Source organism: Amblyomma mixtum, chromosome 10 (genome assembly GCF_055824585.1).
Source record: "Amblyomma mixtum isolate Tamu chromosome 10, ASM5582458v1, whole genome shotgun sequence".
NCBI classification, from domain to species: Eukaryota; Metazoa; Arthropoda; class Arachnida; order Ixodida; family Ixodidae; genus Amblyomma; species Amblyomma mixtum.
The window spans coordinates 118,184,456-118,203,729 of NC_143021.1; the positions used below are offsets into that span (position 1 = coordinate 118,184,456).

Sequence of the window (19,274 nt, forward strand, 5' to 3'; positions counted from 1 at the left end):
GGTGTGATACATTACTAAGCGGCTCAGATAAAAAGTAACGGCTCCACGGCGCAAGGTGTCTACGAGGCTTCAACTTGGCCGAATGCAGTAAAGAGAGGTTGGAGGTGCAAAACAGCCGAATAGCCACAGGAAACAGGCAAGACACCAGATCTGCATTGGCTCGGTAACTGCATTTTTCTTGTGCAGCAGTTTTTCTCAATGACCATTTCTTTGCTTTTGAGCCCTGTGTGGAAAGAACATGAACACCAAACCTCATTCAGCAATAGTGTCTCCGACGGTGGTGCGGACATTTTTTCCCGACATCCCTGAATCCGTCTACAGCCCCTCTACCACCACCGTCCAGATGAAATAAGAGTGCAAAGCTTATTCTCTGTTGCTAAATTGGGCTGTCTATTTTTAGCCCGGCATCCCCGCCTTGAGCCGCTCCACTCATAAAATATAATTACTGTACCCCCCGACAGCAAATTACTAACACGATCCGGACGTAATGTTTGATAACAATAGCCCAAATGGAACCGAAGATCGCCTTCTGGATTCTCGTATACATTGTAATGACTATGACGGTCTCTGTGTTGTACCGCTAAACATGCACTGACTCCAAACGTAAATATATCCTAAGTAAATGGGTACTCGCGGCCAAGCTATGGCACTCGTTGCCAAGATAAAACCGAATGGAAAGAAGAGATAGGGCCCAAGCCAGTATAAATGAAAATAAAAAAAAGGTGAACCTTGAAGGAAACTTGCAACGTGTCCAACCAACCCACTTCTGTTATTCCGTCACCAGTACACCCAGAAGTTGCACTTTCTTCTTGAGAACATTGCGTCCATCATTGCGCAGTCAAAACAGCGCGTGAAGCGCACTGAGTTTCTCAACGCAGCATTCACAACGTCTCCGCCCCGCGGGTCGTCGCAGTGGCTCATGGTCCAGATGACGTAAAAGAGTTGCCAGTTGTCGTAGCTGTCGCTGAGGTAGACGCTTAAGTCGAAGTCTTCCATGAACGCCTTGCGGTACACGTCGAACAGCGGGCCGAGGAGCGCCGACTCGTAGACCAGCTCTTCCAGCAGCGCGGCGTCGCCGTCCACGTCCAGGGTGGCATTGTGCACGGACCGGAAGCACTCCGTGACGTAGGAAAGATGCTGGTCGTGTGCAGCCTGTGAGGTCGACAGCCCAAAATGAACACTATATTGACATTCCTAACCAAACGCTGGGTGCGTTTGGTTAGGGTAACAAAGTAGAGAAGATAAACACGGAAGTTACGTACTATCAGCAAGAAATGAAACGCGAACAAGACAACCGAACCACGGACTGCAAAATACGTGGCTCTTTGCCGGGGCGAGCTCTATACTAGCTCATACTATATTAATTTTGAAGGCGCGATGACTCTTCTTTAGATGTGTTATTCAACCTCGCTTGTATTTCTAATCCAGGAGCTAATATGTTGTTGTTTTTGTGTTGCCACCTCAGTTTTCTTGTTCGCATTTCATTCGTTGCTTATAGTACACCTGATGGCTTCTAGTAATCACGAAACGACCTCTGAACCAGATCACAACATGTGCTATCAGGTCAGCCAATGAAGGAGGCGCACAGTGAATGTGCAACGCAGAGTTACGAATTACCCCACTTCACGGCTTCCACTGCGGCGAATTACTAAGGCCAAGAGGTGCGCAGCACACCGCTGCAGGAAAAAATGCCTGCAGCCAGACCCTCTTCTATGACATCAGCACACACGGAGTAACAACTAACACAGGGACAAAATCAAATCAAATCAGTTTATTTTGCCACCTACAAATTTCCAGATGGAGGGGAGCTGCAAGAAAAAGCTGCCCATTGACAGCTTGACTGGCCCGCAGCACCCAGTTTAGCACAGCGGCAGCATCCGTTACCAGCACACACACACATGTAAAAAGAAAGATAACTCATGTACAGTACAGCATTACAATACAATAATGTCAGTCATCATTGGTAACTTCAAGTCAGAACAATCATATTTAAATTATATTGCAAACAGAGCAAAACACGAAAACAAGGAAACAAACGCAAACATACACGCTGACCAGGAAAACATTCAAGTATCAGAAATGAAATAAAAAAAAATTGTATGTATTCATGAACATGTTGCAGCACTCATGGAGGTCACAGGTAGGTAGCAAAGAATTCATGAATTGGACTAAGTATTAGCCATTTTCTTTAAACACATTTTCCGCCCTACACTTCTAACCTGATATCACCTTTCTGCTTTTGAGCCACCAGAAGAATGTTAGTCTGGGCGAGTTAGCCCTGATTCATAATTTTTGGAACAGTGCTACACAACAAGGACAACTAGCAAAGAGTGACGCAAAGACGTGTCACTCTTTGCTCACTCTTTATCACTCTTTGCTCGTTGTCCTCGTTGTGTAGCGCTGTTGGAAAAATTATGAACCACCAATCTTCCAATCGCTTTTCGCTAGCTTACACCGCAGATTCACATGACAACTGTAATCTCTAAACCCTAGGGCCTCAAGGAGAGCGACTCTGCCTGCATCGATATCCTAATGAACACCATCACATTCCAGCGTGAGATGTTCAAATCCTTGTAAAGATTTACCACACATAGCACATGTGTCATCTTGGTTAAATTTCTTCCTTAAGCTGCCCGCTCTAAAACACCCTGACCTAACTTCAAAGAGTAGGGCGCTGCCTCTTGAGTTATCATAGAATGATTGCTTCCTGGTATGCCGTTCCCAATCGCGATATAGTTCTACACTATGGTTGTTTTCCTTTGAATTAATCCAATTTTTACCATCCTCGCATTTTACCTGTTGTTTAATCCTCCTTCTTTCTCCAGCATACTTACTGGCTAGTTTCCTAGTTGTTTTCCGCCATTGTGAGACAACGTTCTTTCTGTATAAATATTTAAATACCTTAGCTGCTCACCTGTTATCATCCAGTTTCCTCACACTTTCTTCATATAGTATTTTACTCTGAGTTTTCAGTGCTCGAACGATGCCCAGCCCATATACCCTTGTACTGCCTCGCTTGTGGTCTTGCCGTGGCCACCTAGTGCAGATATTCTGACAGGCCTCTGATTTACTTCTAATCTCGATTCAAGGTCTCCCTTAAGCACGAAACGGCACTCCCGAAAGTAAGCCCTGGCACCATTATTCCTTTTCAAATACCTCAGAGCACTTCATGTTTTTTGTACCCCAATAATGCCCTATGTTTCACCAATGAGTCGCAGTGTCACCGGTATGCGGCAGCTGCCGGAACTACGTGTAGCCATACTGGAACCGTTCAAACCCAAAAAGGTGCGTAGGAAGGAAACAACCACGACAAAATGCGCTCTGTCCTGTTTTTTTTTTCTCCGTACTTCTTTCTGGTTGCGCGGTAACGGACTGAATTCTGAGAGAAGGCAAGCGTAGAAGGCGGCAGCAGAAAGTTAAATGGGCGGATCAGATTAATAAGTTCGTGGAGATGGGGGGTCGCTGCGGGCACAGAACAAGGTTAATTGGAGAGCTATGGGAGAGGCCTTTGCTCTGCAGTGAGCGTAGTCAGGCTGATGGTTTAGTTTGATGTTATGCCGTTTAATGTCGCAAAGCGACTCTCGGTGTGAGTAACGCCGTAGTGGAGAGCTTCGGATAATTTCGACCCTCTGCGGTTCTTTAATGTGCACTGACATCGCACTGTACACGGGCCTCTAGCATTTCGCCTCCATCGAAATATGACCGCCGCGGCTGGGATCTATCCCTCATCTTTCGGGTCAGTGGCCGAGCACTCTAACCACTAAGCGACCGCAGCGGCTTCAGGAGGATGATGATGATGCTTATGCATTCTAGTTCGAACCACCAACACGCCCGTCTTTTCCTGCTACAGAGGATTACGAGCTCGGACGGACTACGCCGCAGTACCGAGAGACGGCACACGATGTCCTCGGACGCTATCGCATTTATGTCTGTTTGAAATTACTAACACGTTAACAATTTTTTTTTTGCTGCGACTTTCTTTGCTTAGTTATCACTTCCTTCATGCGTTTCATTCATTTTGGTCTGCTCGTTTTACTGGGGCACCCGTACGCTTGGTGCTTCGTGCATTACGTAGGTATCGGTGAAAGAGGCGCGTATATTTTGAAAGGCCCTGCTGTGTCTCAGCATCTTCAAGGAGACATATTATTCTGCGGACGAAAGCCTTGGCTATAGCGTTCAGATTTCGGCAGCAACGTATTGGCCAAACACTGATTTATGAGGCACTGCTCAGTGGATCACGAAGGCTAAATAACAGGTCCTCGTTCACCTCAAAACAGAAAATAATATGCCCTTGCAATAAGCACCAATAAAATAGTGCTTCTTTTTACAAAAAGCTTTTCCGCTTTTGAACTGCCGGTGGTTAGCAGCATGCTACTGAACTCGAGGATGCAACGCTGTTTCCAATGCTTTTCAGTGACACCACTGTCTTTTGCAGTGCAGTAAAGGAAATTCCAGCGTAGTTGACAACGATAATAGCGCCGCCAGTATCCTACGAGTGAAACTTGAGCAAATCTCAGAGAACCCCCGTGTTTGTAGTGAAAGCTAGTACTGCGATACTAAGGAGGACGTTTCAATTTGCAATGTAGATGTCCTGATCAAGTATGAATAATTTTTTCTCGAACGGATTACCTTCCAGGTGTAGGGCCCGTTAGGCCGCGGCAGAAGAGCGTGTACGAGTGGCGCAGACAGGAGGACCGACATGGCGGACTCCACCACCCGCATGTCGGCGGTCAGCAGCGCCATCAGACCATGCGGGACAACCAGGACGTTCCGGGTGGGGTCGTAGCGGACCTGTTGGGGTGTCGCCAAACGCACCGTTATTGAGGCATACGCCTTTGCCAGAATGTAATATTAGACGCCATTCATCGTAAGGAGTGCACGCTACCTTCGGCTCTGCTACACATTTACGTTGACAACGGCTTTTACACATTTACGCGGCTATGTGGTCCAAGGGCTGCGTTGTTGTAACATCCTGGAACTGAAAGCGCTCGTCGAAGAGTAATCAAAGCGGGGGATTCACAGAAGAATAACGAATAACAACAGATCGCGGCGGCCGCGTTTCGGTGGAGGCGAAACACAAGAGGCGCCCGTTTGCTGTGCGATGTCAGTGCACGTTAAAGATCCCCAGGTGGTCGAAATTATTCCGGAGACCTCCACTAGGGCACCTGTTTCTCTCTTTCTTCTTTCACTCCCACTTTCCTCTCTTCCCTTACGGCGCGGTTCAGGTGTCCGCCGAGATATGTGAGACAGATACTGCGCCATTTCCTTTCCTGAAAAACCAATTTACCAATTGATTAACAACAGTAGGCTGACTTACCGACCGGTTTTGAACACGGCTGGAGTGCAGGAACTGTACGAAACAGTGCATAGAACAATGCGAACTGCTAACGGCGCACCTTCCCCTCAATCTTAACAACTGCCTTCTTGCGACACACGCTTAGTAACTGTCATAAAATAATGAAGGCCAAAAAAGTTTGGTTTGGTTTGGTTTGGTTTATGGGGTTTAACGTCCCAAAGCGACTAAGGCTATGAGAGACGCCGTAGTGGAGGACTCCGGAAATTTCGACCACCTGTGGTTCTTTAACGTGCACTGACATCGCACAGTACACGAGCCTCTAGAAATTCTCCTCCAAAGAAATTCAACCGCCGCGGCCGGGATCGAACCCGCGTCTTTTGGGGCAGCAGCCGAGCACCATAACCACTGAGTCACCGCGGCGGCTGAAGGCCAAAAAGAAAGACTACATTATCGTTTTGAGGGTAACTGTCCTCGATGCACTTCTGCGCGATGATACAACACGGGCTATAGCCTTGGTTCGACTGCGAGAGAGGCATAAAATTTAAAATTGCGAAACCAGCACCAAGTATTTCCATTTCAATACATACGTCTCAGGGCATTAAAAACGCCTATTTATATATTCATCATATCTGGTGCAAGCCAATTTCGACGATGCTTTGGGGTCCTTGACGCATTTCGGGAAATTGTTAAGCGAAAAGCTTCACTACCTGCACCACAGCCGCGCTTCGCGTCAGCCGTCGGAACCAAGATTTGCCACAGGTGCGCATGCGCGAAACTGAGTGACGTCACACGCGGCACAATTAAAAAATAAATAAAAGACAAACAGTGCGCCAGGAAACACTCATATCTCGGTGGACACCCGAACCGCGCCGTAAGGGCCTTAACGAAAATGAGATGAAATGAAAATTGGTTTTAAGGAAAGGAAATGCCTGTCTCTCATATCTTGGTGTACACCCGAGAAGAATGAGCACCACAGTACATGTCTCTAAAGCAACCTTCTAATACAGCACCGTATTCACTACACACGCGTCTCCTCCTCCGCCTCCGTACAGGCAGTGCGTGTACGGCCGAATGCCTTCACCGTTATCGTGGTGCTACCAGTGCATTGTGCGCCAACTGCGACAGCCATGACGTCAAACCAAGCATAACTGCAGCTTTTCGCTTGTATATCCAGGCTTAACCAGAGCTAAGCCACTGCCAATTTTTAACTGCTCGGAAGAGGCCTGCACACAAGAAAAGGAGAATGTTATTCCACGCAGGACCATGGGGGGAGGAGAGCGGAAAGATCACAAAGTCTGGCCAGCCACAATCAGCCGGGTCGCCTGTCTCGTGCAGTGCGCTGGTACCAGTCCTCTTTCTCTACTCACAGATGAGGAGTGGGGGTCAGGATTCGCTACGCAGGCCCTGGTAATTGCACAAAAATTAAAAATATAAATAAAAATGGGAGTAAACGCTGAAGTTACGGAACAAAACCATTGATGAAAAAGTTAAATCTGGGCTACGTAATACACATAGAACACCTTTCAAGTGAAGAATTTAAACCTGTGTAAATAAAATGACCGCTAAGAGAGATAAAGACTGCCGCCCAAGCGCGAGACAGCCGGCGCTCACATACACAGTGGCCTGGAGGATTAAGAAGCAGAAAGTGGGCTTGGGCAGGGCATGTAATGCGAAGGCAAGATTACCGCTGGTCCTTAAGGGCAACAGAGTGGATTCCAAGAGAAGGCTTGACTAGATAGTTAGTAGTTAGTAATTGTTCACAGCATAGAGCACGTGTGTCACTTCATGCATGCATGCACTTCATTGACCGCGAGGAAATTGTTCCCGCGAAGCAGCTTGCCGCGAACATTTGTTGATAACTGTATGCACTCGGTAAGCCGACGAAAGCGCAAGCTTTACCGGCACCGGTAGCTGCATTTCCGCTTATACCAACTGTTGCTTGCGCAAAACTAGTTGTGGAATGTGTAGCTTGAGGCTTTTTAAAATCTTCTGGCTCTTGCAGCTATTACACAAAAAGAAAATTCAGGGATCACTTTCACTGTCTAAAGTGTGTAGAGGCGAAGGCGTTTTCAGCACCACTTTGACTGCCTCTGTGGCACTGGTGACGTCACCACTGAATGACGTCACGCATAATTAATGACTAATTACTATGTACTTACCAATTACTAATTAATGACTAATTACTGGGGTCACCCGTGACTAATTAGGCATTTTGGCTACGCTCTATTGTTTATGCACGAAGAATACCCACTGAGGCAAACAGTATTATACCATCGAAACGACACCTCCTCCCCCTCTACTACGCAGAACTGGCGACGGCGGCGCCATCTGGCAAAGCGAGCGCCGGCGGCGGCAGCTGCTGCGGTTGCTAGGCGACGACTCAAGGTCATTAGTGTAGTCGCCGCACCGGCGAAAGTGCGGCCACGCTGAAGAGGCGAAGCAGTGGGCTTAGTGCTGCTTTCGCAACAAAACGAAAATGTTAGATTATCAAACAGAATGAATAGAAGCGCTAAATTTCTGGGCTGGTTATTGGCCGGGTAATGAAAGAGTAAAAAAATGGGTATTTGAGGGAAGGAAATGGCGAAGTATCTGTCTCACATATCTCGGTGGGCATCTGAACCGCGCCGTAATGGAAAGGAGGAAGGTGGGAGTGAGAGAAGAAAGGAAGAGGAAGGTGCCGTAGTGGAGAACTCCGGAATAATTTTGACTACCTGGGGATCTTTAACGTGCGCTGACATCGCACAGCACACGGGCGCCTTTTGCGTTCCGCCTCCATCGAAACGCGGCCACCGCGGTCAGGTTCGAACCCGGGTACTCCGGCTCGGTAGACGAGCGCCTTAACCACTGAGCCACCGCGGCGAGTAATAAAAGAGTGTATTTAGGCTGCCTAGTTACATCATATGACGCGCAAAGCGGTATGAAGAAGACCGACAAAAATAATCGCCGGGAATTTCCACTAAACACTTTGGCAGCAATTTTTAGTAGGAGAAGTAATGAATTAAAATCAAAATATCAGATTATCAATCCGAATGAATACGAACGACAAATTTCTTGGATGAATATTGGCCGTGTAGTAAAAGAGTGCTGATGGACTTCTAACCAACGCTGTTTACTTTAAACATTCCAAATCATTTCCAAAGCAGCCTCGTTTTCAGTATCGCCGGCACTGGGCAGTCTATTCTATAGTGATAAGAACTAACATCTGCAATATTTTGCACTTTCCAAGTCTACATGGTTTTGGGTGCCTACGTTTCCAACAGCGCTAACGGGCATACGCAACAAAGTGCTCGCCATTGCATGTGTGCGCTGTGTCAAACTTATTTTTCTTGCATATTCGTGTCGCTGTGCATTTTATATAGCCAAATTATTTCGGTGGCGGCAAATGCTGACTCATTTGTTGTTCGGTAGGCTACGTATTAGTGCATCCGGTTACAGATTGGCAACGTACCTTCGAGGAGTATATGGACGTCCCGTAGTCGCCTTCCGATGGCTCAGTCTGCCCAGCAAGTTCAACTTGGACTGCGTTCAGCTCGGCGAGGTATGCCGGCCTCCGCTTTTCTTGGAGGCGGGGACTCTCTCCTTCCTCGTGCCTGGATGCAGACAGTTTTGTTCGCACTGTTCAGAGGCTACGTCCACCGAGGATGGCGCTGGTGAACACTCTCAAGGTTCGCTTACACTACTCGTAAGTACCCCGAAAGCAGAAGATTGCACAGACGTCGGCGTAGATCCGTTGGTAGAGCACCGGACTCGAAATTCGAAGGTCGGGGGTTCGGATACCACTGGCGGCATGTTGCTGTTTTTTCTGCTTTCTAATCAAATATCGTTAGAGATAATTACCCTTTTAATCTTTCGTTCATGAACGCCACAAATTATATAAAGAAACACAAGATCCCCTATGCTGCTTGATTTCGGTAGTTGTTGGCTTCCCTCCACTGTGTTCAGAGACAGGCCAATTGCACAAGGCAGGCAGTCAACGTGATAGTGGTGGTACTACGACCACTGCGTATGTATTTTCCCTTTCCGTGGTGAAGCTATGTTATAGCGCTTCTGGAAAGACAAACCACTGTGTGCTAGACACTGTAGGCGCAATACTGGCGGTACAGGGAACTGTGACTTCTTTGCGTCGTTTTCGTCCTAGTTTCCGCACTTCGCATGTGCCAGAACGGGTGTTCCTAAGGTCAGTGTAAGAAACGCGGGATGTTTATTACATTTATTTATTTTGGTGCCTCAAAGACCCCCAAAAAAGGGCATTACATGAAGGGTGGGTTGCACAGAAATATCAACAAAAAACATAGTCTGTACAACGTCAACATCAAGGTTCAAAATACAAATGAAACAGGCAAACAGCTGACAAAATCAAAATACACACACTAAAATATTTTAAATAGAAAAGAAAAAACAAAACAATAAGACAGGAAGAAGCGCTGAGTGGTCGGTAACAATTCAATAACGGATTTGAGAACAAAAAAAGCCGCATAGTAAAACGAAGTGCCATAGATCAACGTTAGAGGGGAAAGGTACACGAAAACCTGAAATACGTCTAAAGATTTAGGCTTATCTTTTAATGCAAGGATGTCTTCTATTACTACAGCGGCATTGGGAAGGCCGTTCCAATCTTTAGCTGTTCGGATGAAGAAAGACTGCTTAAATGTTTGTGTTTTTGGGCAAGCGTATGACACCTGTTGACTGCTTTTGTGACGAGCTGAAAACAGGGAGTGTTTTGCGAGGTACTACATGCTTAACGGAAGTAAATAGTATAAACGATGAAAGAGAGCTAAACTGGCTAGTTTTCGACTGTGCTTCAATAACGGCAAGCAGGATCGGTTCTTCAGGTCGGTTACACTTGTGTACGTTGAATAATCCGAATGAAGAAATGTAAAGCGTGATCTTGAATAGTTTCTATGCTCTCAGAGAGCTATTCCTGATATGGGTTTCAAATGGCGGCTGCATATTCTAATTTTGGGCGTATTAATGTGTGAAGGCTAGTAATTTTACACGTGCTGGGGCAAACTTCGTTGTGCATTGAAGCTAGCCAAGGGATTGGCTAGGTGCTGCAGTGATGTGGTAGGTGTGCGTTGACCCCGTAATATGGTCTGACAGGTGTGATTCAAGATATTTGTATGTGAGGATAATGCGAGTGTGAACGTGGGAATAAGTCATCTTGCGACCGTCTGATTAATGTGGCCATCACAGGGAGTGGTGGAATGGAGAACGGAGGCAGGTCGGGTGCAGATGCGATGAAGAAATGCGGGAAGGGTCACATATTGCCAGTATAAAAAAAAGCATCTGTTGCGTAGTACAAGGGCGCGGTGCGAGAAGTATGAAGGTAGGAAAGACTGCAAAAAAGGCACCTTCTGACAATCATTCATCGTTTACTTTGTGTTAAAACCCAAAAATATACACATAAAAACGCTTTGATCACACGATAGGGTTAACAAAATTTAGTAGTTGCCTTGCAGCAGTAAAAAAAATTGAATGGGAAGGCCGCAATTGACAAAGGCGGCATGAAAGAGGCCGAAACGAAGAGAAAAAGCGAACTTTGGTTCCTGATAAGAAGTATTGACGCGATAGCAGTATATCGAGTTTCACGAAGAGACTGCTCACCGGGAGAGCCAGTAAGGCACCCGCTGACTGAGCATGTACTGCGCATTTTCCATGAGCTCCGAGATAGTCTCCCGAACGCCGCCGGTCAGCCGGTCCAAGACCGCGGTGGCTGCCTTGGCGCTCTCTTCTCTGAACAGGGCCTCGTGTATTTGGGCGCAGCCACGCTTCCGAGCTGCTTCTCTGCCTCCCACCAGTTCGAAGAAAGGGGTGTCTTCCTGTTGAATGGTTGTCATGTCTTAAAGGCCCCTACGCATGTGCTGCAATTTTGAACATGGCACTGCACGCGAAGTCCAATGCGGGCAGCATTATGCCGAACGTTCAAAATGTTCGCGCTGACACATACGATGACACTCACGAATGTACTATCGGGGAAAAAAGTGGTATACTCCACGTGGCGGGAGCCGGGGCAACGGAAAACTGCGGCATTTTGGCGAGCTAAAGCAAGAAACACTGAAACGAGCCAAGCGACATGCCTGCTGTTAATAAAGGTGACGCATTGGTTGTCTCGATCCCAGATGCCGCCTGTAGGTGGCGTTGCAACACACGTTGCTCCGGCTCCCGCCACGTGCTGTTTACCACTGTTGTCCCCTATAGTATATGTACTGATATTGCCGAATATTTTTTTTTGTGCTCCCGCCGACTAAAGATATCCGCCCAGTGCGAGGCTAAAGCTTGTGGGGACGCACTCGTCCCCTGTGGTTCGCTTTCCCGCAATGCACCCCAAATGTGGTTAGCTCCCCGCAATGCACTGTCCTTAGTTTTGTTACTTTAACTAACAGGGGAGGGCGCTCGCGTCGCCGAGACACCAGCGCCACGGATGGCACGTTTGCTGCTCGCGCGCGGGGGAGAGATGGTTCTCTTCTGCTCGGCACCGGGAAGCACGCGGACGTGTCGCGCGCGGCTCCGCTCTTCGCCGGCGGGCGCCTTTTCGTCGCAACGTGCTCCCGGCAGCCTGTCCCGTCCGGCCTCGGAGTTTTCCCTTGCCCTAGCGTGGGTGAACATTCGCTCGTAACCATGCTGGTGAGTAGGACGTCCTCGATTCCTCAGTGTATTTTGTTGCTAGCTGGTGTTATTGTTGTTATAGCAATAAATGCCCTGTTTGTGTCAGCCAGTGTGTCGTTCCTTTGTTCCCGCAGAGCAAGGCCCGCCGTGGTCGGCGAGCGCTCGGTAGCGTACGTGATCACGGGGTGGGTTCCGGCGGTGTTGAACTGGGTCAGCCCCGGTTAAGCGGGGAGAACGTGTTTATCTCCCCCAATGAAAACCCCACAAGCTTCTATTTCTTAGCTAACCAATGCGGTAGTTGTTGCATTCCAGGAGATCATGCACTTTTCGCAGCTGCTTCCCGTACGCGACACGTGGCGCCACCCAACCGCCTCTGCGCCTCCATCGAGCCCTTGCCTTGTAGGTCTGGGGACGTACTGACTTAGGTGCCCGTGGACCACTTTCCTGCGCCTGTCGTCCCAAGTGAAAGTCGTCGCGTGTAAACCTCCGCCAGAAACGACCTCTGCCCAGCCGCAGCGAAGCAGCGCAAGAACTGCTAGGAGATGTATGCGATTTCGATGGCAGCGCATTTCATGTAATGCACTCAGCAGGCTAACACCAAGATTAACGGTATAATGGAACATGAATGGACAACACAGAGATGATGCCTTCGTCACCTGCGATAAGTGGATTGATGAAAAAAATAGTTCGTTCCAGAATTTCTGGTAACGCCTGGTAACGTCGTCGTTGATGGACACGTTCCCAGCCAGTTGGCGCAAGTGGCAGCGTGCGGAATCCGCCAGCCAGCGGCAGAAGGATTGCACCCTGCTTGTCGTGAGCGGAATCTTGCGGTCTTCCCGCTCCAGGTTCGTGGGAGCGTCCAGGCCCTGGAGAGAGCTGCATTTCAAACCATAAAAAACATTTTCTCACGCAAATTCGCTTCTGCTCTTCCCTAGAGTGTCATTGTGAATTTTCTCGAAATTCGCCGCACGGCCGTCTCCGCTTGTGTATGGCCGTTGCCTGCACATCTGTAGGAGTCCAGTGTGCGCATCTTTCGACTCTACCAAACAAATGAAAGCGGAAACGGAAGGGGGGAGAGAGAGAGAATAGACTTTCTTTAGTTACGTGTAGAACAAAAAAATGGGCAAAAGTCACCATTTCGCGCCCGATGCCCGCGTAGCTAGTTGAAGCAGGCAGCCTGCTTCGCAGCGCGGCGTACTGCGGCCGAGTACTCTGCTGATGTTTTAATGCCTAATTTGGTCTGGAACTGACACTGGTTTAATTTGGTCTGGCACTGACACTCGAGGCAAATTTCCTCATAGCCCACCATACCCCATAGTTATGTAGCAAGCTCAGACGAATATGAGCTGGCGCTTCTAGAAGAGTAGAACACGGTAGTGCTTGCCTTTCGATATTGTCTGCGTTGAACATATTCTCGGCCACTGTACGAGGAAAGAGCGGATAGTGATCTGGGCAGGGGAGATCTGGGTCGTTGCTCCATGTGCTGTGATCACTGCAAAATAACAAAGAAGCAGGTTTAACAGACTTCCTTCCAGCACTCCCCGCCATATATATATAACAATATATCTGTGTCGAAAAACTCCCCTGGCTAGAACAGTCGCAGTAATGGTAATGTGATTGTATCATCTCGCCGCACGTAATTCATCATGACGTAATTCAATCATCTGACAAAAAGCCTTGCACAGCAGACACTTTAAAATTTGTTTTTTGTTTGTTTATTGGGGTTTAACGTCCCAAAGCAACTCAGGCTATGAGAAACGCCGAAGTGAAGGGCTCCGTAAATTTCGACCACCTGGGGTTATTTAACATGTACTGACATCGCACAGCACACGGGCCTCCAGATTTTCGCCTTCATCGAAATTCGGGCGCCGCGGCCGAGATAGAACGAGCGTCTTTCGGGTCAGCAGCCGACCGCCATAACCACTGAGCCACCGCGGCGAGATACACTCTAAAAATTAGTGGCAGTTTTGATGTCACGGTGTTTTCCAAGTAGCGTTCGCGGCACAAAAAATATGACTCGCGTAGCTAAACATAAAACACCTGCAGCGAGGAGAAACTACACAGGGGCAAAGAGAGCACTTGGTAAAAACAAATTCAATGCCTAGGAAAGCTTTACATGTTCGTACGGTCTCGTACAGAGGTTGCGATATGAAAAATTTGAATTTAAAATTTCGGTACTAAATTAAATTTAGTACTAAATTTAGGTACTAAACTGCAGCCGATTTCAAAATTGATGCTGAGGGCATTAAGTTGTATTATATTATATTAATATCATATACGCCGCGGTGGCTTAGTGGTTACGGTGCTCGGCTGCTGACCCAAACGACGCGGGTCCGATCCTGGCCGCGGCGGTCGAATTTCTATGGAGGCAAAATTCTAGAGGCCCGTGTACTGTGCGATGTCAGTGCACGTTAAAGAACCCCAGGTGGTCGAAATTTCCGGAGCCCTTCACTACGGCGTCTCTCATAGCCTGAGTCGCTTTGGGACGTTATAAAAATTGCTGTGGCTTAGCTTGGTTAAGCCCGGTAATTGCGAAAGCAATATCCGTAGCTACGTTATGGTTCAGCTGGTAGTGTAGCTGGTGGTGGTGCTTGTGGTTAGACTTGTGGTGATGCATCGGTTATACAATCCAATCCAATCCAATATGCTACTATGGTAGCTACCGGCCTCGCTACGCGACGGGCTGAAAGTGCAAGTGGTATTGCTTTCGCAATAAAACCCGTAAACCCCATAAACCAAACCAAACCATACTGAGATTTACGAATGTAGTAAAACCCGCTCTACCGACCAGGCGTGTGCCAGATCCATGTCTTCTCCTTCACCGTCGACGCAGTTCCGCAGCATGCGCAGGTGCGGGGGGGCCGTGCCATTCAGAGGCACCGTCAGCAGGTGGTCCACCACGGCCACCATCAGGTCCTCGGAGGCGCGACGATGGAGGGCTCGGCCTCCTGGGCGCCCTCCGCACACGTGGCTGTAGAAGTCGTCGCAGGCAACGGCTCTGGGCCCAGCAGCAGCAGCAGCTCCGTGCATCTCCTTTTTGAGCCACTCGCAGGTGGGCGTGGCGCACGGTACGTCTGGTTTGACTTCGGGGCCAAACACTTCGGCCTGCAGCGCGGTTCCCGACATACAGCCAATGGCTTAGCCTACGGAGCAGGTGCACTTTTGCGACAGTAAAAAATTCAGGGGGGCACTTTGTTGACCTAAAGTGAAAGCCTTAAGCGCAGAGTTGCTGCTTGTGTCACTGATGTGTGGAAGCTTCGCCTCCGAGTGTGGAACGCGACAGCGTCTTGCAACGCTGCCGGGGAGTCCACAGAACGCCATCGCCCACTCGGCTGAACGCCTTGCTCGTCGGTAAATTGGTTTTTGAGGAAAGGAAACGCATCTGTACGCATATCTCGGTGGACACCTGAACCTCGCCGTAAGGAAAGGGAAGAAGATTGGAGTGAACGAAGACACCGTATTCACTATACGCGCCTTTGTTCATTCCAAACCATCGAGCTCACATGGTGGAGTGGTTAGCGTGACATCTTGAACTCCGGAGACCCTGAATCAATTCCCCAACGCGACCAATTTCCTACTCGGTTTTATTTATTTATCTGTCTGACTAGAAAGGTTAATTAGAATAATTGGTTTAAGAATATGTCTATTTAGGGCAGGTAGTGACAGCTGATACAGATCATGAGAGGGAAATAACTAGAAGGATAAGAATGGGGTGGAGCGCATATGGCAGGTTATCTCAGATCATGAATGGCAGTTTACCAATATCCCTCAAGAGAGAATTATATAACAGGTGTATCTTACCGATACTCACCTATGGGGCAGAAACATGGAGGCTAACAAAGAGCGTTCAGCTTAAATTTAGGAAAACGCAGCGAGCTATGGAAAGAAAAATGATAGGTGTAACGTTAAGAGATCGGAAGCGGGCGGAGTGGGTGAGAGAAAAAACGCGCGTTAATGATATCCTAGTTGAAATCAAGAGGAATAAGTGGGCTTGGGCAGGGCATGTAATGCGAAGGAAAGATAACAGCTGGTCCTTAAGGGTAACGGAGTGGATTCCAAGAGAAGGCAAACGTAGCAGGGGGCGGCAGAAAATTAGGTGGGCGGATGAGATTAAGAAATTTGCGGGAATATGGTGGCCGCGGCTGGCGAAGGACAGGGTTAATTGAAGAGACATGGGAGGGGCCTTTGCCCTGCAGTTGGCGTAGTCAGGCTGATGATGATGATGATGGTTAATTAAGAAGTTAAACAGAGTCAGTCCCACTTACCTGGAGCATCACTACACCATCCCTTTATTTTATTGCATGGTTACTAGCCACAGTACAATTGCCCCGTTTGAAATTCGCGCACTGTGACGTCACGGTCATTTCGACCAATTGAAAAGCGTGACATTTCTGTCGACAACTCCTGCGTACAACGATGAAGCATTAAACGCTTCCGCCTTAATAATATTGTCACGCGTGGTTCAGTACGGTTGGGTACGTCAAGGTAGGTAGGTAGGTAGGTAAAAACTTTATTGATGAACCAAGTAAGGGAAGGAAGTAGGGGAGGTTTGGTTGGCTTGGTTCTTAATCCCGGTTGGCGGCCATCAGTCCATGACTTCTGGCGACCTTCTCCGCCCATTCCACCAGCCTCTTCTGTGAGGCCGGCTCGGAGCTAGAGACCGCGATCTCCCAACCGTCTAGGTCTGTGAGGTTCCAGCGAGATGGTGGTTGGAGTTCTCGGCATATGAATAGTATGTGTTCAAAGTTTGCTCTCGGAGCCCCACAAAGAGAGCATTCGGGCTTGTATTGATTCGGGTGTATTAGTGCCAGATAGGCCGGTGAAGGAAACGTTCTGGACTGGAGTTGCCTCCATATAGTCTGTTGTTCCTTCGTGAGGGTGTGGTGTGGTGGTGGATATGTGAGCCTTTCCTCTCTGTAGTGTAGCGTGATTTCATTGTAGGTGATTAGTCTGTCCCGCGCGCAATCCCTAGAAGGCGACTGCAGTGGACGTCGGTACCAGCCCTAAAGCCGAGCGTTCGCTTACCCCACACTTCGGCTTCTTTCTTTACTCAAGGCGAGCTCGCGCGCATTCCGCGCGGTCGTGTTTTCATGAGAGCGATGACGACGAATGGCGGTGTCATTACTCCCCGGCAAAAAGAAGCATCGTCCCGATGCTGGGAGTGAGTGGAGAGGTCGGAAGGAATGAAGTGGATTAGTGGGCGAGGCTACCGCTCGTGATAAGGCTTCAGGCGGACCACGTGAACCACTTCTGGGCATGGAGAGCGTCGGGACTTCTGAAATCCATCGGGAATGACCTCGTAGTTGAGGTCGCCCAATGACCTGACCACGCGGTATGGTCCGAAGTAGCGATGGAGCAGTTTTTCGCTCAGTCCTCGTCGCCGAATGGGGAACCACACCCAAACACGGTCGCCAGGCGCATAATGGACGTCATGACGGCGCCGATTGTAGCGATCTGCATCTCGAAGTTGTTGGTCCTGAATTCGAACTTTGGCCAGCTGGCGAGCAGCTTCGGCGCGTTCCAGGAACGTGTAGGTATCAGTGTGAAGGCTAGAGTCGTCCAGATGTGGTAACATTGCGTCGAGCATCGTCGTCACTGCACGGCCGTAAACGAGGTGGAATGGGGACATCTGCGTTGTTTCTTGCATGACCGTATTGTAGGCGAAGGTGATATAAGGAAGCACTTCGTCCCACGTTTTGTGTTCAATATCGACGTACATGGAAATCATGTCAGAAAGGGTTCGGTTCAGTCTTTCAGTCAACCCGTTCGTCTGAGGGTGGTACGACGTTGTGCGGCGGTGGTCGGTATGACTGTAAACCAAGATCTCCTGCAGCAGCTCAGCCATGAACGCAGGGCCTCTGTCAGTGATCAGCACTTCAGGTGCCCCATGGCGGAGTACGATCTGATGCACGAAGAACTTGGCGACTTCTAAAGCGGTGCCGCTGGGCAGAGCTGCCGTTTCTGCATAGCGGGTAAGGTAGTCCGTCGCGACAATTATCCATTTGTTGCCAGAGTTCGAACGTGAGAACGGACCCAGCATGTCCATTCCTATTTGTTCGAAGGGCCTTGAGGGTGGTCGAATGGGCATCAAGAACCTAGCTTGTTTGGTTGACGGTACCTTGCGACGCTGACAGGATCGGCAAGTTCTGACGTAGTGAGTGACATCAGCACGGCGACGAGGCCAGTAGTAATTCTCTTGGATTCGGGCTAGCGTACGGGCGATGCCCAAATGTCCAGAAGTGGGTTCGTCATGGGAGGCTTGGAGGATTTCATTGCGCAGGCTAGCCGGTACGACGATTAGGTGTTGTGTATTGTTTGGAGCGAAATTTTTCTTGACCAGAAGACCATTGCGGATGCATAAAGATGGCAACACGCGCCTGAAAACGCGCGGGGCGGTCGTGTTGCTGCCGTTGAGAAATTCCATGACATCTCGAAGTTCGAGGTCGGCGAATTGTTGGTCAGCGAGGCAGGAGGCGCTGAGAGCACTCAGTAAGATGTCAGGTTGACCTCAAGTCAGGTTACTGGCAAATTGAGGTCGATGAGCGGGACCGTGAAAAAACAGCTTTTATTACTCCAGATGGCCTGTATGAATTTACGGCCATGCCCTTTGGACTGTGCTCTGCACCGGCAACTTTCCAACGCCTCATGGATACCGTCCTTGCCGATTCAAAATGGCAGACGTGTCTCGTCTATCTTGACGATGTTGTCGTCTTCGCCCCGACTTTCCAGGAGCATCTTCACCGCCTCGAATTGGTACTACAAGCAATAAGGTCTTCTGGACTCACGCTCAAAAATGAGAAATGCCACTTTGCGTATACAGAGCTGAAGTTCTTAGGGCACGTTGTGAATCAAGCCGGTGTTCAGCCCGATCCTGAAAAAACAACAGCTATTGCCCATTTTCCGCCGCCGCAAGACCTGAAAGCTGTCCGCCGTTTTCTTGGATTGTGCGCGTATTATCGTCGCTTCGTGAAAGATTTTGCTCGCATTGCCGAGCCGCTGACGCGCCTAACAAGGCCGGACACGCCTTTCAGATGGGAAGCAGCGCAAGAAAATGCATTCCGCAGCCTTCAGAGCCTCCTGCAGGCGCCTCCCGTTCTGGCTCACTTCGACGTAAACGCCGACACGGAGCTCCATACTGATGCCAGCAACATCGGCTTAGGTGCTGTCCTGGTCCAGATCCAAGCAGGTCAAGAACGGGTCATCGCTTACGCAAGTCGGTGTTTGTCACCAGCCGAATCAAACTATTCCGCTACCGAGAAGGAATGCCTTGCCATTGTCTGGGCCACTTCGAAATTCCGACCGTACCTTTACGGCAAAAATTTTAAGGTGGTGACCGATCATCATGCGTTATGCTGGCTCGTAAGCCTCAAAG

The 19,274-nt window shown here is 48.9% G+C and overlaps 1 protein-coding gene across 1 annotated transcript in view; it reads right to left on the reverse strand.

Moving 5' to 3' along the window:
• Nucleotides 1-755: 755 nt before the first annotated feature.
• LOC149326773 (uncharacterized) overlaps nucleotides 756-19,274 on the reverse strand; it is a 35,884-nt gene continuing 17,365 nt past the window's right edge. The window contains exons 3-9 of the mRNA XM_089564671.1: nucleotides 14,691-15,007; nucleotides 13,287-13,394; nucleotides 12,559-12,778; nucleotides 10,901-11,115; nucleotides 8,745-8,886; nucleotides 4,630-4,791; nucleotides 756-1,152 (exon numbers count right to left, since the gene is read on the reverse strand). Of these exons, the coding sequence (XP_089420797.1) occupies nucleotides 778-1,152; nucleotides 4,630-4,791; nucleotides 8,745-8,886; nucleotides 10,901-11,115; nucleotides 12,559-12,778; nucleotides 13,287-13,394; nucleotides 14,691-15,007 (1,539 nt within the window). The 3' untranslated portion in view covers nucleotides 756-777. The remainder of the gene's footprint in view (nucleotides 1,153-4,629; nucleotides 4,792-8,744; nucleotides 8,887-10,900; nucleotides 11,116-12,558; nucleotides 12,779-13,286; nucleotides 13,395-14,690; nucleotides 15,008-19,274) is intronic.